This window comes from Schistocerca americana, chromosome 5, assembly GCF_021461395.2.
Source record: "Schistocerca americana isolate TAMUIC-IGC-003095 chromosome 5, iqSchAmer2.1, whole genome shotgun sequence".
NCBI classification, from domain to species: Eukaryota; Metazoa; Arthropoda; class Insecta; order Orthoptera; family Acrididae; genus Schistocerca; species Schistocerca americana.
In genome coordinates, this window is record NC_060123.1 from 251,000,179 (window position 1) to 251,022,839 (window position 22,661).

The window sequence follows — 22,661 nt, forward strand, 5'->3', positions numbered from 1 at the left end:
CACCATGTTAGGCGCCCTTCCCCAACTGGCTCACTCTTCGGAAAAATTTTGAAGAATGGAGGTCAAACCCTACAGGGGATCATCACATAAAGCCCGAAACATGTGAGACTCCTTTTAGTCACCTCTGACGACAGGCAGGAATATTTCAGGGCTATTCTAATTCCCGGACCCACAGAGGGGGGGGGGGGGGGGGGGGGGGGGGGGGAGTTGTTATGCCCACATAGAATGCAGCACAGTGGTTGCAGCTTAGCTTGTAGATCACATGACTGGTTTCACAGGTAGCCCCGCCTTTGATGCAATAGATGACGTTTGTGAGTAGGTGGTGGTGGGCTCATACCCCTGTAATAGACCTAGATGCAAGACCTGTCCCATACATCCTCCCACCACCACCAACTCCACCAAATGCAGGGCTACCTGTGAAACAAGTCATGTGATCTACAAGCTAAGCTGCAGCCACTGTGCTGCATTCTATGCGGGCATGACAACCAACAAGCTGTCTGTCAACATGAGTGACCACTGACAAACTGTGGCCAAGAAACAAGTGGGCCACCCTGTTGCTGAGCATGCTGCCAAATATGGCATCCTTCATTTCAATGACTGCTTCACAGTCTGTGCCATACGGATTCTTCCCACCAACACCACCTTTTCTGAATTGCCCAGGTGCAAAAGTTTCCCTGCAATACATGCTACCTTCCCGTAACCCTCCTGGCCTCAATCGTCGTTAGTCACTGTCCTCACCCATCCGGCCCATTCCCTGTTCCCATTCCAGCACTACACAGCCGTCATTCCACCATCACACCCAGTCTTTTTACTTCTCTCCTTTTCTGCTCTCCCGCCCCCCTCTCTACCTCTCCCCTGCCCTCCACCTAACCTGCAGCACTACACTGTCCACCGCCCCTACCATACTATCCCTCCCTCTACCCGCCCCAGCCTCCTCCTTCCCCCCACCCAGTTACCACTCCCATCATGCACTGGTGCTGCTGCTCGTAGTGTGGTTCCAATTGCCTAAGACTGCAGTTATGTGTGTGAGTTCCATTTGTGTGTGTGTGTGTGTGTGTGTGTGTGTGTGTGTGTGTGTGTGTGTGTGTCTAAGCTTTATTTGTGACAGTCTTTTTGTTGTATGTTGTACCTATCTGCGACTCAGCATCTCTGCTATAAAGTGAGTAGCAACTTTTCTTTTCATAATATTGTTACATTCCATCCTGGATTTTCCATTGTTCAACAACCCCCTATGTATCACTCACATAGGAACAGTACTGCTTGCACAGAGACATTCAAACAATCATTCTTTCCACACTCTACATGTGAATGGAACAGGAAGAAACCCTAATAACTGGTATAATGGGATGTACACACTGCCATGCACCTCATGTTTGTTTGCAGAGTATAGGTGTAAATGTAGATATAGAATCATTACCTTGAGAAAAAACCTGAAAAATACCATCAGCTGCATTTTTATTGATATGTGTGATTCTCATTTGTGATTTGAGTCTGATTTAATAGAAGGAAGATTAGGATCTAATCTCATGTTAACGATGCCATTAGAAATGGAGCACAAGCTTGGATAGGACAAGGATGAGGAAAGGAAATTGGTGACTGCCCTTTCCTGAGAAATCATCAAAGCATTTATATTTATCAATTTAGGGATACCTTGGAAAACAAGCTGTATTGCTGGATGGATATTTGATTCCTTATTCAAAGAATTTCAGTGAGATTAGAGACAATTGCAGATTGAATTGAATCGACGGTAACATGTGAAATTTGTGCTGGACTGGGGCTTGAACCTTTTGAATAATATTTGTAAGACTGCTAGATAACAAAAGGTTTCTATCCTTTTGAACATCTCTGAAAGATCAGAGTCCACCTATATATGTATTTGAGCCATTCTTCTTTTGTGTTGAATAAGAGCAGCTTTGCAAAGAAAAATAGTTGTATTTCATAAACCTATCACGGTTATGCACTCCTATGTAAGGAAAAACAATGAGTAGTTGTGTAGAGTTGAGCTGGTGAAATGAATGAAGGAGAAATGAAGAGTAAGAGAGTAGTGAAGAGAAAGGAGATGAAAGGATTTGGAGAGTGAGGCATACCACACCAGAGAGAACTCAAATTGACTACCTCTGATGGGTGGGAGGAGAGGGAAAGATAAAAGATGTGTTGAACATGTGGTATTTTGACATACTGTTGTTGAGGGAATCTAGATGACATGAGATTGGAAGGAGCAATTGAAGCTGAACACGTTGTGCTCAGTTGCAGATGCAGGGGTGATCACGTTTGTATTTGGCTACAATTTGACAGTGGTCAAAAGTGTGGCAGAGGATTTGATTAATCTGTCCCATTTTAGGGTGGTATTTGTAGCTGCTTTGCAACTGGTAAATGGATGTGGCTGAATGTTACAATGTATGGAAGGGTATGGAGCATGAAGTGTTTGTGAAATGTTTTTTTAAGTGGGAGAGGGACTGATATCAAATGTCAATGGACACCTTAGCTAGGCCTTTGGCATACTGAGCATGGGAATGCTTATCAGTGCAAAAGTGTCATTTGTAAGAAGACTTTACTGGATAGAATTTTTTTTTAATTTCATTTTAGCTGAACAGCATGTTGGCATGTTTTATACGAGTGAAGGAAGAAATGAACCACTTCAGCATTTACCTGACTGATTTAAAGAAAAGACAAAAAACCTAATTCCAGATGGGGATCTGAATTGCACTCCTCCCATGTGCATATGTAATGTATTTGAAAACATTAATACAATGGACTATGTTAACCAGCAGATGACTCCAATCATATAAGATTTTAACGTAACTGGATGAAACATTTTTTCCTTTACAAATCATGTTCAGTAGGTCAGATCATGACTGTAAAACCACAAGGGCTATATAAAAAGTCAACTATGCTGCTTTTGTAGCTTATATCAATTACTTTGTATCATAAATGGCATGCAGATAATGGTGACAGTCAGTATGTCTACCAGGTTGATTTTTTTTTATTAAACATGTTGCACATTAGCATTTTACATAATCAACAGAAAAGACACTGCTCTTCCATTCATGTTATTCAGCTACTGTTCTTTTATTACACCTACCAGACACTGAGTAGTTTTCATAGTACACGTATTGCTGTTGACAACTAATAATAGATAATATGGGCCGAGGTCTACTTCCATGTACATTGATTCCCAGAGAACCAATTGGGAGTTAATTCAAACAAGTGTCCAATATCCTAGAAGTTCTGGAACATGAAATGTGGACAGTTGTTAAAAATGCATTAGAATAAGCTAAGTAGCAATGCAAAATCCATGGCAATATTCCTGGGATCACGTGTGTAATACGTATCTTGAATTTTACTTCTATAATTTTGCATGAATAATATTAGAGAGAACATAAACTGCGATGGAAATATAAAATTTCAAAGGTCCTTGAAGAGACCATAGCATATTTTGCGACTAAGACTACATAATGTTATTTTTCCAAAATGTTTCTGCCAAATTGCCAACTATTAGTTTAACAAGTGAGCTATGGCTGTGAATATTTTGGTAATATCAATACTACGCGTGCTATTTCTAAACTATAGTATATTGCAAATATTTAATTTTTTTTAAAAATGAGGAAAAATGAAACATATACGGTAATAGCTTGTGATAAAAACCTCTCGTACATTAAACAAACATTCTGCTGCACAACTACTATTGACCTTCTCCAATCATCAACAACAACAAAAAATGCATTTCAAGAAGTGCTTTAATATGGGCTTGCACACCTATTCTATGTTGATTACACAGACATGCGCACCGTAAATGTCACAAAGGTGTATGAAAAACACTTCCTGAATAAACGCTATCACACTTTAGAATTACGATTTATTATCAAACCGGCATTCATATGTTCGCTGATGGGCTGATAAAAAGTATTCCTTGTGTGACCTCGCGAATAACAAGTAGGCCTAGTTTTTTTCGATCGAAGTTACATGAAGTGAAACTCTAGAAATACGAGCAATGCAAAGCACGGTTAAAACGAAATCGAAATGTATAATTCATATTTCCATGAGAAGTATACACGGGACCAATTTTCGTTCGTTATTTTACATTACTGACACGAACTGGACTTTGTATATGTATTTCTCGTAGTTGTTATTACTGGTGAAGATGAGACATCACAAACGTAATTTTTCTTGTTAGGCAACCATTTCTAGGAAACACGCTCATTGCTTCTAAAGGCAGAGTAATTACAAAAACAGTTCAATACTAAATGTGACATGATTTCTCAAGGAGTCTTTCGTCAACTTTTAGTCGCTCATAGCCACAAAAATATTACACCCATCTGTCGCACTAATCCTCACGAATCTCCTTCTCTCGTCGAACATTTCGTCACGAAGAAGGGCATTGCCGCTACAAGCTAGCGCATGCGCACACCGGAATTTCGGGACTTTGATTCCGAACGGTGTTCGGCGTCTGGTCGTTCACAGGTCTCCCAACTGCGGACAGCACAGCGGAGAAGTAGGCTAGCATATTTGTAAAATGAACCTTGAAGTACCTGGCGATGAACTTTCTTTAGAGTCTGTAAGTACTGTTTCCTTTAATAAATCTACAACTCTTAAGTTTCTACTTTCATAAATTAGAGACTTCTGTGCATGAGTATGTATATTTATACCGAGGGCCAGCAATTGAGTAGAAATTTTCTAAGTCCGCAAAATGGCGTACGGAGACTAAGTCCCACGTAGTGATATATAGTGTCACTTTTCATAACTGTTTTTGCTGTGTAATTAAGAAATTTGTTGCATAAAACAGCTGTGGCCTATCATTTTAATAAACCTCCCTTTTTTTTCAAAAAGGAAAGAAATGCAAAGGAAAACCGGAGTCCACCAGGAAATGTGCCTGAAGGTAAGTATGCTAGTTCATGGATCTTTAAATTCTTGGGAGTCAGTCTTTTCATGTAGAATGAGCCTGTACCATATGTTTACGACATTTTATGTAAATTTTTTAGTGGGACAGCTTGTCGTTAATGGCATTTCTAATGGCTACCAAGAGAAGCATTCCAAAAAGGAACACAAGTCTGAACATAAGGAGAAACACAGAGACAAAGAAAGGCACAAAGACAAGCACAAGGAGCATCGAGACAAAGACAGAGACAAGGAGAAGCATAGAGACAAAAGTTCAAGTGGAAAGGTTTGTGATAATGTTCAATTACTAAGATTTTACAGGTTGCAAGTACTCTTGTCATATTTCATACTATTGTTAATACTTCAGTTTTCTTTGTTAGCCCTGCCAAATTCGTTGCAAATGTGTTAAAAACTAACAGTATGGCAACAGCTGGTTAGCTTAGAATGAATTTTAAATGTGAAATGTCATTTATAGTTAAAATTTTCGAATTTGAATTGTCATCTCATAATCGAAATGTTATTGAGTTCAGTATCAGGCCGAAGAAATGTTGTAAAAGTTGAAAATATGGTGTTTTGATTGAGAATATATAGGTTGTGAAAGGATTAAGCATTGGCCAGTACTTAACATATTGAACTCATTAAAACCTAGAATAGATTTAACCACTTAAGTGGAAATTTAGTTTCTGCCATACTGCAAATATTGCTGTCAAGTGGTTTTTCTATATGTATGTGTAAAGAGGAAAAAGGGAGTAAAAAAGGAAAAAAAGTCATTGTCATTTAAATATTCAGAGACTTCCATGATGTAGGCCAGTTTTAATCCATAATTAATGATCCATTAAATCAAGAATGCAGTTGACGTGAATCTTAGAGCACAGGTTTCTTTATATCAACATGTTTGTAATCCATCAGTGAGCATGCTTGTAGCATCAGCTTGTAGTATCAGGTGTCAAAAACTGTGCCTAAAATGAAACTGTCGGTCTCAGCGACAACGAAAAATTAACTTTTATCCATTGTTTTCATGAAATATGTGGTAAGAAATATGATCAATAAATTATTATGTTTAAAGTAATACAAAGATTTTGTTGTTTAGTTGTATTAATGATAAAAATTATAGTAATTCATTAAATAATAAGTCTGCATTTTTTACATGAAGATAAATGAAAACCCAGTCTAAATCCAAATGTTTCATTTAAACTCTGATGTTATTAGATGTGTGTTGAAGGAAGAAATTATTTGTTTCACATTTTCATTGTGTTATTTCTTACTTTACTGTCTTCTTTCTGTGCAGGATAAAGAAAAACATAGCAGTAGCAGTAGCAAAGATAAGGACAGAGACAGAGATAGAGAGAAGGACAAAGAAAGGGAAAAGGATAAGGATAAAGACAGAGAAAGGGACAAGGATAAAGTGAGAGAGAAGGAAAAAGAGCGAGACAAGGATAAAGAGAAGAAACACAAAGATGAAAGAAAGGATAAGGACAGAGAACATAAAAGTAGTTCTTCAAGTAAAGACAAGGAACACAAGAGCTCAAGTTCAGAAAAAGAACATAAAAGTTCCAGTTCCAGGTAATTTATCTTCTTGTGTAATGATTACAGAACTACTTGACAGTTGATTGTTTTGCCCAATGTGTTCTAATATTGCAGGAAGCTAAATTATAGCAGTTTTTCTCAAATTCATTGTCGATGGTTAAAGAGTGATTATGTATAAATAACAGCATACATATATTTAATGAAGGTAAAGTAATTGCCATAAGGAGAAAATCATCTCTCTCTCTCTCTCTCTCTCTCTCTCTCTCTCTCTCTCTCTCTCTCCACTCCCTCCTCTTCCACTTCTCCCTTCCCCGCACTTCCTTCTCTACATATGCAGAGATACTCCAGAAGCCACCGTACAGTGCATAGCGGAGGGTACCCTGTACCAGTACTAGTCATTTCCTTTCCTGTTTCATTTGCAAATAGCGAGGGAAAAAAGACTATCTATATTCCTCTGTATGAGGAATATTGCAGGAAGCTAAATTATAGCAGTTTTTCTCAAATTCATTGTCGATGGTTAAAGAGTGATTATGTATAAATAACAGCATACGTATATTTAAGGAAGGTAAAGTAATATGCCATAAGGAGACTCTTGTCTTTGTGGTCCTTAATGCGCAATGTATGTTGGTGGCAGTAGAATCTTTCATCAGTCTGCTTTAGAAGCTACTCTCTAAATTTTCTCAATAATGTCTCTGAAAAAAGGAGGTCACCTACCCTCCAGAGATTCTCATGTGAGTTCCTGTAGCATCTCCTTGACACTAACGTGTTGTTCGAACCTACTGGTAACAAATCTAGCAGCCCACCACTGAATTGTTTCAATATCTTTCTTCAGTCTGCTGTGGCACAGATCCCAAACCCCCGAGCAGTACTCAAGGGTGGGTTACACCATTGTCCTATATGCCGTCTGCTTTACAGGTGATCCACACTTTCCTGTAATCCTTCCAATAAACCAAAGTTGACCATTCGCCTTCCCTATCACACTTTTCTCAGATGCTTGTTCCAGGTATATCGCTTTGCAACATTACACCAAGATATTGATATTTAAATGACACATTACTAAATACCACATTTGCACTGGACTAACTACAGAACCCACATTTTGTCCACCACCACCAACTGAAGTCCCTGCACACGTGCATGCTCTTCCCCCCTACCCCCTTACACACACACACACACACACACACACACACACACACACACAAATGACCACAGTCCATAGCAGCTGAAACCAGACTATGAACAGCAGTCTGGAAGTGGGAGATTGCAATTGTGTGGGAGTACAAAAGAGGCTGGGGTGGGAGGTGGAGGGATAACAGGGTTAGGATGGGGGACGGTAAAGTGCAGGGACGAGGTGGGGAGAGAGTAGGCCAGCTAGGTGCAGTCGGGAGGTTAGACGGGGGGGGGGGGGGGGGGGGGCAGGGGCAGGAGGGGTTAGTGGAAAAGAAGAGAAGTATAAAGACGGGGTGCATTGGTGGGATAGAGGGCTTATGTAGTGCTGGGCTGCAACGGGAACAGGAAAGTAAGGAAAATGACCTAACAAAGTTTGATACTAATAGGGTTAGGGGAACTTATCTCCTTTTATAATACCCTTTATTTTTCCTGCCCTCCGTCTAACCTCCCGACTGCACTTAGCTGGCCTACCCTCTCTCCATCTTATCCCTGCAAGCTCCGCAACAGCACTTGAATGTCCCCCACCCTTACCCTGCTATCCCTCTCCCTCCCTGCCCCCAATCTCTTCCTTACATCCACCCAATTGCCTCTCCCATCATACACTGCTTCAGCTGATAGAGATATTGGTTTTGTGTGTGTGTGTGTGTGGGGGGGGGGGGCGCTTGTGTTTGACAAAGGCCTTGTTCCACGAAAGCTTATTGTGTGACAGTCTTTTTGTTGTGCTTGTCTGTGACACAATATCTCTGCTGTATGATGAGTAGCAACTATTCTTTTCATTGCTACATTCCATCCTGGATCTCAGTTGCTTGATTTTACATTTTAACCACTCTCAGATACTGTAAAAATATGAATAAAGGTCTTCTTATTGTGTAAATATGCACCCACAACAAGAAAAGGTTTGCAGTAGATTATCAAAGTGGTAAAAGGGTGGAGAGAGGAAAAGTGTTGAAGCAACTGCGAAAACAGAAATTAATTAGGAATTTCTCCCAGTACCACGGGTCAAATTAAGAGTTGTAGGACAAAGTAAAAATATTCTCCCATGGTCTTTTCCTTCTTATGCTGCTGACATCCTACTCCCTCGAACAAGACACGTGTGTGTTTTTCGTAAAACCTGATTACTCTGTCTCTCTTTATCTTACTGCCATATGATGCCTGGGGAGGTAAATTTTAATTTTAGTACAAAGTGCCCTTTAGTCTTCCTGCCATCTTTTATTTTGCAACTCCCCTCTCTCTCTCTCTCTCTCTCTCTCTCTCTCTCTCTCTCTCTCTCTCTCTCTCTCTCTCTCTCTCTCTCTTTTTGACAAAGGCCTTGTTGGCCAAAAGCTTATTGTGTGACAGGGTTTTTTATTTTTTTCCCCCCTCTCTGTAACTCAGCATCTCCGCTATACGGTGAGTAGCAACTGGTTAAAATGTATCAGATATTCCAATAATGTATTGTATGTCTTTTAATTCAAAGTAGATTTAAGCAGTGTTGTTTTAAAAGCTCAGATCAAGAATAGTGACTGTTTAGGCACCTATTTTTGCGTAATTTCTTGAAATGATCAAGGCCAATTTCATTTCCCTTACCAAACACGGTGATAATATTTTGGCATGTAATGAAAGCACACTGTCCATTTCTTGACAAAGAGATGCAGATACTGCGCCATGTTCATGATGTTTTAACTTGACATTATGCTTCTTCACTTAGAATTGTTTTATGCTCCTTCACAAGTCTGCCCATACCTGGGCCCCAGGTCATAGGAAAAGGAAAAAAATATAGTCATCAGGTGTTTTTCTGTCAAGAAAATGATTTAAAAGTCAACATTATGCAGATTTTTAACAGGGTCAGAAGTGGAAATTTTTTGTGGGTACTTGCAGGTCACCATTCATCTTGCAAAATACTCCATATCCCCAGTTCTAGCCTCCCCCCCCCCCCCCCCCCCCAGAACTAATTTACTTTACAGGTGCTCTTGCTTCCTCCCACTACATTGTACACATTACAGCCCAAAAAATGGCTGTTTCTGAAGTTTGAACTAACCAGCATGTTATGCAGGAGGCAGTCCCATTAACTGATGTTCAGACCTGCTCATAAAAATAAAGAACTCTTGTAACTGAGTTTAGTAGAAGGATTGACACCTTTTTGACACTTAGCCTAAGGACAGAGAGAGACCGACCGACCCTGCTGCGACTTTTGCAGCATTTATTGTAGACCTACACTAGGCACGTGATTTTATGATGTGGAGTCAAGACCAGTAAGGTGTACCTAAATGGTGGCAACTGTAGTGTAATGCATTTTTAGCTCAGCAGTCTACTACGCAACTGCCTGGAACAAGGTTTGTTTCGTATGTGGTTTTGTGCAGTTGTTTTCCTTTACTCAGTTAATTTGTTTTATCAGTAGAAATTATGAAATTAATAGAACAAACAGTTCACAGGTCGAATTGATATATTTTTGGCCCTCAAAAAAGCATAATATGTGAGTTCGTCTCCACATAATATCCCAGCAAAATGCTTTTAACCTGCAACTTCAGTGACTGTTGCCAAGTGACATGATGCCATTGTTAGCACACCGGACTCGCAATTATGAGGATAATTGTTTAAATCCCCATCTAGCTATCCAAATTTAGGTATTCAATGAGTTTTGGAGCTTTTAACTCTAATCTTCTGTTTTTCACTGGCCGTCTGCAATTGGTACAGGTTGCATCCTCAATTGAGCAATAGTCTAGAATGGGTCATACGAGTGATTTGTAGGCAGTCTTGTTTGTAGACTGATTGCACTTCCCTAGTATTCTACCAATAAAATGAAGTTTACCACTTGCTTTACCCACAACTGATCCCACTTGATCATTCCATTTTATATCCCTACAACGGTTACACCCAGGTATTTGTATGAGTTGGCCAATTCCAGCTGTGACTCATTTACATTATAGTCATAGGATACTATGTTTTTTGGACAATTAAAGCAAGTTGCCAATCTTTGCACCACTTTGAAATCTTATTATTAACATTTCACTGAATGTTTATGCAGCTTCTTTTAGTCAGTACTACATTACAGATAACGCATCATCTTCAAATGTCTGAGGTTACAATTAATATTGTCTGTTGCTACAATTAATATTGTCTGCAAGGTCATTAATGTGTAACTTGAACAGCAAGGGCCCCAACACACTTCCGTGGATACGTCTGAAGTTACTTCTACCTGCATTTGACAATGACACTCCATCCAAAATAACACGCTGTGTCCTCCCTGCCAAAAAGTCCTCATCGTAGTCACAAATTTCACTTAGTACCTCATATGATCATAATTTTGACATTAAGTGTGGGTGTGATACTGAGTCTAATGCTTTCCAGACATCCCCAAACTAGAGGTTTTCTCATGTTACTTTCGCTAACTGGTAGGTAGAAAAATTAAGGGAACTCACTGAAGATGACGAAACATCACTGAAATCTCGATTGGTGAGGCAAAAACTAATATTTGTTTTTTCTCAAGGCAGAATGTATAAGAACTAATTTATTGTTAAAACAGTCACAGGCACACAAAGTAAGCTTTACCCGATTAGCTGTGGTTATACAAACATGTGCATCCATCTCTTTCCATACATATCCACAGAGCACGTTGTTATTGCGCCGGATATAATTTCTGGACTACTTGTACATCAGAAGTCAGTATTTCCCCATTGAATCTTTTTTTGTTACTCTGGAACATCGGGAATCACATTTTACTCATTTGCAAGTCTCAATGACAGCCTACAAATATATCTTCTTGCTCCAGCGATTTTGTAACCATTTACATTAGCTTGTGTATGCAACCTTGCTTTTAGGATATACCACACTCAGAAAAATTGTTGATAAGTTTCTCCTGCATTTATAATATTGAATAGGATTTTTGCATTTACCACATTGTGTGTTAAATATCAATTAAAAATTAAATGTAAGTTCAATTTTTGTTTTTCTTGTTACATTCGCTTAAACAATCTTAACAAATAAAATTATCTGTGAATTGGAAAATTGCTTGCAGGTTGCCGGATTTAGAAAGAAAAATCACCTAAAGATATATTCTCTCCTTCTGTTTGCCAAATGAATTTCTCTGATGTACTGTCAAAAATATATCTTGTTGTTGTTGTGTTGGTGGTGGTCTTGGTTTTCAGTTCAGAGACTGGTTTGATGCAGCTCTCCATGCTACCGTATTTTGTGCAAGCTTCATCACCTCCAAGTACTTCTGCAACATACATCCTTCAGAATCTGCTTAGTGTATTCATCTGTTGGTCCCCCTCTACAATTTTTACCCTCCATGCTTCCCACCAATACTAAACTGGTGATCACTTGATGCCTCAGAACATGTCCTACCAACTGATCCATTCGTCTAGTCAATTTGTGCCACAAATTCCTCTTCTCCCCAATTCTATTCAGTACCTCCTCATTAGTTATGTGATCTATCCATCTAATCTTCAGCATTCTTCTGCAGCACCACATTTTGAAAGCGTCCGTTTTCTTCTTGTCTAAACTATTTATCGTTCATGTTTCACTTCCATACAAATATTTTCAGAAAAGACTTCCTCACACTTTAATCTATACTTGATGTTAACAAATTTGCATTGAAACAAGCATTCAGTTCATAGTGCTGTGGAATGTGGGAAAAAACCACAAATTGGCATTCATAAGAAGAAGAACAACACCAAATATGCAACAGGAGCGTAATATGTAAGAAATTGTCGACACAACCTGCCACTGATGATGCCTTGCAGAAAATAAAGGTGAAACGTGTATGGCACTAAAATTGTTTTTTCTTCAGTTGCTTTCAGACGATCCATAAGTAAAAATTATCAATATACCATAATATTACACACAACTGAGGAAGACAGGCTACAAAAGTTGAAGCCATCACCCTTGTATAGGCCATCTATGTACTCCTTTCACCTTTCTGCTTTCCCTTCTTGGCTTAGAACTGGTTTTCCATCTGAGCTCTTGGTATTCATACAAGTGGTTCTTGTTTCTCCAAAGGTCTCTCTTAATTTTCCTGTAGGCGGTATCTATTTTACCCATAGTGAAATATGCCTCTACGTCTTTACATTACGTCTCTAGCCATCCCTGATTAGTGATTTTGACTTCCTGTCTATCTAATTTTTGAGACGTTTATATTCCTTTTTGCCTGCTTCATTTACTGCATTTTTATATTTTCTCCTTTCATCAATTAAATTCAGTATCTCTTCTGTTACCCAAGGATTTCAACTATCCAACGTCTTTTTATCTACTTGATCCCCTACCGCCTTCACTATTTCATCTCTGAAAGCTACCCATTCTTCTTCTACTGTGTTTCCTTCCCCCGTTCTTGTCAATCGATCCCAAATGCTCTCTCTGAAACTCCCTACAACCTTTGGTTCTTTCAGTTTACGCAGTTCCCATCTCCTTAAATTCCTACCTTTTTGCAGTTTCTTCAGTTTTAGTCTACAGTTCATAACCAATAAATTGTGGTCGGAGTGCCCCTGGAAATATCTTACAAACTTGGTTCCTAACTCTGTCTTACCGTTATATAATCTATCTAAAACTTTCCAGTGTCTGCAGGTCTCTTCCTCATATACAACCTCCTTTCATGATTCTTAAACCAAGTGTTAGCTATGATTAAGTTATACTCTGAGCAAAATTCTACCAGGCGGCTTCCTCTTTTATTCCATAACCCCATTCCATATTCATCTACTATTTTTCCTTCTCTTTCTTTTCCTGCTATTGAATTCCGGTCCCCCCATGGTTATTACATTTTCGTCTCCCCTCACTATCTGAATGATTTCTTTTATCTCATTATCCATGTCTTCAATCTCTTCGTCATCTGCAGAGCTAGTTGGCATATAAACTTGTACTACTGTGCTAGGCGTGGGCTTCGTGTCTACCTTGGCTACGATATTGCATTGACTATGCTGTTCATAGTAGCTTAGCCGTGCTCCTATTTTTTTATTTTTTATTAAACCTACTTCTGCATTACCCCTATTTGATTTTGTATTTATTACCATGTGTTCACCTGACGTAAAGTCTTGTTCCTCTTGTCACTGAACTTCACAAATTCTCACTATATCTAACTGTAACATACGCATTTCCCTTTTTAAATTTTCGAACCTAACTGCCGATTAAGGGATCTGACATTTCATTCTTCGATCCATGGAACTCCAGTTTTGTTTCTTCTGATATCATCATCCTGAGTAGTACCCATTCGGAGATACGAATGGGGGACTATTTTATCTCTAGAATATTTTACCCAAGAGGATGCTATCATCATTTAACCATACAACAAAGCTGCACGCCCTTGGGAAAAATTACGGCTGTAGTTTCCCATTGCTTTCAGCTGCTCACAGTACCAGCACAGCAAGGCTGTTTTGGTTATTGTTACAAGGCCAGATCAGTCAATCATCCAGACTATTGCCTTTGCAACTACTGAAAAGGCTGCTGCCCTTCTTGAGGAACCATATGTTTGTCTGGCCTCTCAACAGATACCCTTCTGTTGTGTTTGCACCTGTGGTACGGCTACCCGTATCGCTGAGGCATGCAAGCCTCCCCACCAATGGCAAGGTCCACTGTTCATGGGGGGCGGGGGGGACATATTTCCTAAGAAATATAAATTTCTAATTACATATAATGACCATAAGTCAAAGTCTTTGGTTTCTTTTTTATTATTTGTGACTCCAGGTAATGTTTGATGTGTCAAGTACTATTTTGGGGCAACTTTCATATTTTATAATCAATATGAATACTTTTATGAACATATAATGGTATTTCATTTTCGGCTATGGGGTTATTACATGATGACAAGGTAGAAGATAAATATTACTAATTGGTAGAAGATAAATATTACTAATTATAAATGTTGGTATTTTTAATGGGGCTTGTATGTATTTGTATGTTTGATTTATGTTCTAGACTGTTCTCCTTGTATTTAACAGATTTTAATTGGAAACCCTGAAGGCCTCTATTTTCTCAATATTGGTTTCTCTGAGACTGTGACAAAACTGTTTTGAAATGCTGTTATGAGATATTTTAAATTAAAAGTCAAATTCCATGCCCTCAGGATAGTAAATGTAGAAACCGACCACAGTGGTCTTGCAGACTGCTTTTTCTTCGACAGTTATACCAAGAAAAGCCACCTTTTGAAAAGCAGGATTTTCAGTGTGTTTACGTACTAACTTAAGTTTCATTTTCAACTTAAAACATATATTGTATGCTGACCTCTTATAGATTATTTGCAAATAGTGCATTATTTTAATACTGATTTCATATGTTTGATAACACAGCAAAGACAAAGACAAACACAGCAGCAACAGCTCGAGCAAAGATAAGGACAAGGATCGGCATAGTAGTTCTTCTCATCGCGACAAGGAGAAGGACAGAGATAAGCACAGTTCCTCCTCTAGCAAGGATAAAGAAAGGCACAGTAGTTCAAGTAAGGAAAAAGTTAGCTCTAGCTCTGATAAAAAGCACAGTGACAAGGAGAAACACAGAAGTAAAGAAAAGGACCAAAAGGACAAAGGTATTTATTGCAAAAAACTTTTTATTACTGACACATAATTTTGATTAGTATTTTAAAAATCTACAATATATATGAGAGGATTCATTGAGGGCGGGTTCATTTACAGTGAAATCCCTTCTAACACGTATCTGGGGACATAACTATTTTGTTGCATGTAAAGTCACTACCAGTATCTTGATTTGAAGATAACACAAGGATGAAGATAATGGTAAGCAGATATTGACTTGTTGCCTGTTGATGCCATCTCAGGGTATTCGGCTGTTGGTTGTTTAGTGGATTGTTTGATGTTTTGCCAGCACAAGTGGCTCAACTTTAGTCCACCGCCAATAGAGGGTGAATCTTTGACTATGCCCGTGTGGTAAACCACCAGAAAAATTATTAAATGACTATCAGACCAAGACCCTGATACGAGTGCTAACAGGCAACACTTCTTATGTGGTTACGAAAACCTCAACTGATGACAGAATGAAAATAATTTAAGGAGTCAAGGTAACTCAAATAGTATTACACATGCTGAGACATGGAAAGCATATTAAAAAGAGAACTTTTCTGGCTTTTGGACAAATCATTTTTCAGAGCTATAGAGTATATGTACTCACTTAATGCTGCAAAAACTGACCGAAATAAGTAAAAATAGCTGGTAACAGTATCAAGTCCATGCACGGTTACAGCAGAACTTATTGGACATTTAGTCTTCAAGAGAAACGGTTCAATGCCATCTGTTGAGTCAAAGCCTTGCAACTAAACTCGGGCTCGTTTACTACCTATTTTTCACGTGGCTCATCTGTAAAGGGGGTTGGTAGTAAACGGTTGCATTTGTGCCCCTATTATTGAGTCTGATATTGGCTGGCTTTTGAAGAGCAGTGAATTGAACTATACACATTCAGATTGAAACTTATTTATTCAAAAGAAACACTTTAACGTTGTGGCCATGCATTTTTTAAGTTCACAAATAATAATCGGTGCAATTCGTACACTGTTTGTCTCACACCCACACACTTTCACTTTGTTCCTTCGCATACCCTGGCGTCCATGCTTGCACTCGCGGCACTTTTCCGCTCCCAACTCGCCACCACAACGGCCAACCACCAAAGACCTCGATTTTCCCGCTCACATCCACAGTCCTGAGTCGGGTCACATGACACCACAGTAGTCAAAATAATTGCTAAACATGGCCACAATTCGTTTACAGTATTTTATAATATTTAAATACTTAAATCTAAATACATTATATAATTTTACAAATTATCACCACACTTATATAATTCGTTGCAATTAAAAGAAAACCAAAACGCTATTCAACGGAACTACAACGTCCATCAAAACACAAAACAAGTATTTTCTGGTCTATTTTGCCCAGCATATTATCTCTGCTGCTGTGCTTTAAATTTTAAATTACTTGAAAGAGTTCCATATTATCCCCAGTTACCTTACAGCCTTCCACGCAGTTACGTGTGTGGTCTGTAAAATGTTAATTTTTCAGGTATGTCTTTCTTTTGAGGAATGAAATTGATCTCTGCACAGCAGCCATACTCTTGCTTTCATGGGGTGAATTATGCTGAGGTCCAGAAGTTTAGGTGACTTGGGCAGTTTGCAAGGGAAAGAGCACAAATGATGTTGCGTTTGGATGTGCAGATTAACTGTCAGTAATAAGAACAATGTGTCTGTCTCTGCTTCAACTTTACAATAAACTACTATATAGTAGGTCTGTCCATTAATTTCAGAACCTTTTCCTGCTTGTCTATCACAGATTTCACCGAAATTTTATTGAACATTCACACGTCTCCCATGAACACTGATAAAGTTTAACATTTGTCGCAGCAATACTGGCTGAGATACAGCCACTTGTTTTACTCCATGTGCAGAGTGAATGTAAATTTCTGGTGAATTTGAGCTGTTATCTCGGGCAAAATTTTGTTGATGAAATGAAATTAGGCCATCTTGTACCACTTTATGCATTTTCATGAGAACAATAATGAAAAGAATTTTACAAGTCATATTCAGCCAGAAAATTGTAGGCAAAATTGCCCAAAAAATTTCAAAGTTTGGCTTCATATATATCTTAGGGACTAAAGGTATGATGAACATGAAACTTGGTATGTAATCCAACAACACAAGGTTGTCAGATATAAAGTTTTGTTTTTGTACCACTTTCCAGTACGGAATAAATTAAATGGAAAGTAGATTTGGTAAGTAGGTGAAAAATGTGGTCTTTTAGACCTGATTTTGCAAAGGAACTATGTTCTATTACTCTTTCCAAACTGGACTCGTTATAAGACCATTGTTTTAACAAAAAAAAAAAGACCAAAAAAATTTTTGCTTACCCAATGTGAGCTATCAATGCTAGATAATTTGAACCATGGACACGCAAATTGTGGCACGGAAGAAATATAAACTTTGAATTTTTACATCTCATAGAGTAAACACGTGCTGATCATGAAACTTAACATCCAATAGGTCAGAAGCAGGAGGATTTGGGATACAAAATTTCATTTAGTTACTTTTGTCTAATGATCTACAAATTCATCAACAAGATGATGATCGTTAGGAAATGGTTAAAATGGGATACATTCCACACTTCATTTATAAATACAATTTTCTATTAAAGTGTCAAAACTAATGTCCTTCTAACCAATGTCTTTTAAGCCCCCCTCCCCCGCCCCCAAACAGTGGGATTATTTTTCATCCAGGCCTAATAATGCTCCGTAAATTGAGGCAAAGTAGCCAGAAAAACCATGCTGTGAATAAAGTTTTATCTTTGGCTTCTTATAGTTTACTGATTAAAGCAATCATAAACATGAAACTTTAGACTCAACAACTTTGCAATGTAAGGCTACCCAGTATAAAATATCATTCACATACTTCTTTCCAAATTTCTAAAAGATCAGATCAAACTTAATTTTTCTAAAAATTAAAATAAGTCACATTCAACTTGCTTTTAGAAAATGATGGACAAATTTGAGGGAATGAACCAAAATAACAGGCTACATTTCAACAACCTGTTGACCATGTTCTGCTGTGTATTATTGACGAGTGATATCTCACTGTATTGCATTGGACCATGATGACATTGTTTAGAGATAATGCCGTGATCATATCTCACATGCTGTCTACCATGGAAACGGCTGAAGTAAATAATCAGTAGTCTTCAAACAATGAACAGAGGATTTCAGGTACTCAGCAAATGGCTTTGTAAATAGGCAGGTACCATAAGGCTTTGGAACCTAAATTAAGAAAGCAGATTACAGGCTTGGGAATGTGGATGAAGAAAAACACCCGTGGCTGGTACTGCACAGCTATTGGTCATGACCCCTATGGTGATGAGTTTGCTGATTCATATTCCTGAAATGGTAGTGAAAACCTCACCATGGACCAGCGCTATATAGTGAACTGTTACTTATCAACTTAAAAATAAAAACGATATACAACTCTCGAATTTGTCGGTCATTTTCAGGTATTGTTTCCATACATTGAAAAATCGAGCATGATTTTCCGGCTGCTTGAAAACATGCTCTTTCTGACTGTGATTAGTTTGAAAACAGGTATGGAAAACAAATTTTCTGGAAGCAAATTGAATGTTATCTATTTTTGTAATTTTTACAAAAATTAAGTTTGAATTGGTTTTGTAGAAATGTGGATAGTAGTACATGAATGAAATTTTATATTGGAGAACTTTATGTTCACAAGTTGTTGTCCACAGCTTCATGTTTATCAAGCCGTTAATCAACAAAATATCAAAAACCGAAGTTAAGACTTTATTCATAGTGTGATTTTTCCAGTTACTTTGCCCCAAATTTTTGTAGCATTGTTATCACATATTTGAAATTAAACCCATGAATCAGGGGAGGGGGTTCCTTAAAACATGTTGTCTAGAATGAGACTAGTTTTGTAGCTTTAATAAAAACTGTGTTGGTAAAAGAAGTGTCAAATGAGTCCTATTTTCACCATTTCACAGAAGTCGTCATCTTTTTGGCGAATTTGTAGACCATTGGAAAGTAGTAGATGAATGAAATGTTGTATTCCACATATTTGTGCTAGTGATTTATTGTGTATTAATTTTCATGTTCAACATGTGTGTACTCTGAGATATAAGAATCCGAAGTTTACATTTTTTTCGCATCGCATTTCCTGCGCCCAACTTTGATTCAAATTATCTAGCATTGATAGCCCACATTGGATAATGAAATAAGTTTTATAGAACACAGTTTTTTGCAAAATCAGGTCCAAAACATTACATTCTGACCACCTTACAAAATCTTCAACTTTTCACTTAATTTATTCAGCATTGGAAAAATGATACGTAAATGAAACTGTATATTTGAGAACCTTACATTGTTAGGTTACGAGATACCAAGTTTCACATTCATCATACCTTCAGTCGCTGAGTTATTAAAAGCCAAACTTTGAATTTTTGGACAATTTTGCCTACAATTTTCTGGCTGAATATGGCTTGTAAAATTCATTTCATTATTATTTGTAACAAAATGCATAAAGGTTTTCAAGATGTTTAGTTTCTTTCGACAAAATATTGCTTGAGAGATGACAACTCAATTTTGGCAGAAATTCACGCTCGCTATGTGTGAATTCACACGTGAAGTCAAAAAAGTGGCTGTTACTCAGCCAGAATTGGTTTGACGAACATTAAACTTCACTAATATTCATGAGGACATGTGTAAATGTTCAACAAAATTCATGATGGTTGAGCAGGGAAGCGTAGGTTAGTTGTCATGGAATTATCGTAATATTCCAAAAATGTCTACTATAATCCAGGCATTGCTGTTTAACTCTGTGGTTACAGTCCTTAATGGAAACGGCTTTTCATTTTCATCAGTATTGTCGCACAACAATCATATGTAATGTTTTTCTTGCTCTCTGTTCCATTACATAGTTTCTGTCCTTGAAAAGAGTACATTTATGGGGGATTGAAGTTATGAAATGCCCTAATTTCATCAAAACTGGAAATGTTACTGGATTCATATGCCTGTGTCAGTAATACCAAAGTATTCTTCATGTGGCATTTCACAGACACATTCCCTTCAGTTAAATGTGACTTTTTTGAACTGATCTGGTCACAAGTATTACGTTCCAGGTCGTCAACCTCAACCTACAGCGTCTTTTCAGGTGCCTTCTCAAACAATAAATTTTTGGCAGAAGGATGTTTCCTACTCATCATTTCATGGAATCATTTTGGGAGGATGGCTCAAAGTTTTTGAATGTTGAAGAATTAGTTTTTCCGTCCTCTTCCAGTGCAGAAGGACTTTTATCTTAAGTATTCAAATTGTCTTATCAGTGCACTGCACAGAGAAAGTGGGGCAAAGTATATATCTTGCACGTGTTTAACATTATGACTATGTTTAACATCACAAATAATTGTAACTATCTATTGAATAGTATTTTTTTTTTTTAATTTACTGTCATGAAAGTATCACATTCATATGACTTGACAATGGAAAGTCCAGCATGAAATAACAATAATATGAAAAGGGTAGATTGCTACTAACCATGTAGAGAAGGCGTTGGGCCCTAGACAGGTACAATGAAAAACACTACTAATCATTTAAGCTTTGGGGCAAAAAAAGTCATTCTTCCAAAACTGAAAAAACAAACACACACACACACACACACACACACACACACACACACACACACACACACACATGGCCACTGTCTCTGGGCACTGGGTCTCCAGTGTTTTTGTGTTTTCTGTGTTATATGATACTGATATGTCATTCGTAAGGAATTTGGTGCCTGGTGAGTTCGATTGTTGATGGCATTAAAGTTGTTTTTTGTGGTGTAAGTTTTGGGCTCTTTGTGTTGGTATATTAAGTTGCACTACATAACTCACTATTACCTCGTAAATTCACATCAGCATGACCAAAAGAAAACACAAATGGCATGCTTATTGGACTTAGACACATAGTGGTGATGTTACTCTGTGCCCTGTTTTCGTTTGATGGAGCACATGTGTTTTCTCTTGGTGGAGATGGAGTAAACAAAAATACTACCTTTTTGTGGTAAAACACTGTTGATCACCTTCTTTAACAACAACGGCATCATCCACAAGGAATTTGTTCCTGAAGGTCAAACCATTAACGCTGCATTTTATGTGTGTTTTGAACTTTATCACTATAGCGTTTCCGGCAGGTTCGGCTGGAGTTGCACATAACTAGAAAATGAATGTTGCTTAATGACAATGCCCCTGTACACTGTGCGATCCGTGTGTGCCAATTCCTGATGCAGAAGATGGTGACTGTTCTCGAACACCATCCGTACTCCCCTGATCTGCCTTCTGCGGACTTCTTTATGTTTCCCCACTTGAAGGCGGCCATGAAAGACGAATGTTGTGCGAACGTGAATGCCATCAAAGATCGTGTGACAACCATTCTGTGATCGATTCCACAGAAGGCCTTTGCTGATAGTTTCCAGAAGCTGCACGAACATTGTCAGAAGCATGTTGCAGCGGGTGGCGGCTATTTTGAAAAACAATAAAGAGTATTTGTGTGCATCTTTTGTTTTGTTTGTTGTCTAATAGCATTACGGCGTATATCTTAAATAAACCTTTCAATCATCCACAGCTGCCGTGGCACCAGATCACCAAGCACATTGATAATCATTGTGTTTGTGCATTTTTTTATTTTGCAAGCAGGTTCTTATGCACATTATATTTCCAAATTGGGTTTTGCCAGATGTTATACGATACCAGTAACTGAAAATTGGTTGCATTTTTTATATTTTATGCGCAGAAAATAAAGCTATATCAAACTACGTCTGATAAAATAGTTCATTTGGGTACAATTCATTCTAAAATAATGTATATTAGATAATTTTGCATTTCCATATTTTGAGGCAGAATTCACATCTATGTTGTATTTATCGCAAAAAGGGAAATTTTCTAGCCCCTGTTAATAGGTTGACTGTCAAATGCAGTGCGAAATGATCACTATCCGGTCACTACTATTTATAGGAGTGTGCTTGTTCCAATACAGATGGCCATTGTAATCAGGGTTTCCTTGATTTATGTACATCCATAGAAAATATTTACACTGAGGTGATGAAAGTCGTGGGATGGATCCTAATATCATGTCAGACATCCTTTTGCCCAGTGTAGTGCAGCAGCTCGGTTTGGCATGGATTCAACAAGTTGTTCGAAGTCTTCTGCAGAAATATTGAGCCATGCTGCCTCTATAGCCATCTATAATTGTGAAAGTGTTCCCGGTGCAGAATTTTGTGCACAAACTGACATCTCGATTATGTCCCTTAAATTTTCAACAAGTTTCATGACGGGTATCAGGGTGACCAATTCATTTGGTCGAATTGTCCAGTTCTTCAAACCATTCGTGAACGTTGTGGCCCAGTGACATGGAGAATTGTCATCCATAAAAATTCCTTCGTTGTTTGGTAACATGAAGTCCATGAATGGCTGCAAATGGTCTCCTTGTAGCTGAACATAACCTTTTCCAGTCAGTGATCAGTTCAGTTGGATCAGTGGACCCAGTCCATTCCACGTAAACACAGCCCACACCATAATGGAGCCACTACCAGTTTGCCCATTGCCTAGTTGACAGCATGGATTCGTGGGTTTGTGGGGTCTGTGCCACAC

At 38.2% G+C, this 22,661-nt stretch overlaps 1 protein-coding gene across 2 annotated transcripts in view; it reads left to right on the top strand.

Annotated features, from left to right (window-relative positions):
* The first annotated feature begins 4,399 nt into the window (after nucleotides 1–4,399).
* LOC124616767 (DNA topoisomerase I, mitochondrial) overlaps nucleotides 4,400–22,661 on the top strand; it is a 45,716-nt gene continuing 27,454 nt past the window's right edge. Inside the window, exons 1-5 of one of the 2 annotated variants that reach the window (XM_047145153.1) lie at nucleotides 4,400–4,555; nucleotides 4,828–4,876; nucleotides 4,980–5,161; nucleotides 6,164–6,438; nucleotides 14,826–15,061. In XM_047145153.1, the coding sequence (XP_047001109.1) occupies nucleotides 4,514–4,555; nucleotides 4,828–4,876; nucleotides 4,980–5,161; nucleotides 6,164–6,438; nucleotides 14,826–15,061 (784 nt within the window). In that variant the 5' untranslated portion in view covers nucleotides 4,400–4,513. The remainder of the gene's footprint in view (nucleotides 4,556–4,827; nucleotides 4,877–4,979; nucleotides 5,162–6,163; nucleotides 6,439–14,825; nucleotides 15,062–22,661) is intronic. The other variant, XM_047145154.1, reaches the window with a different exon arrangement.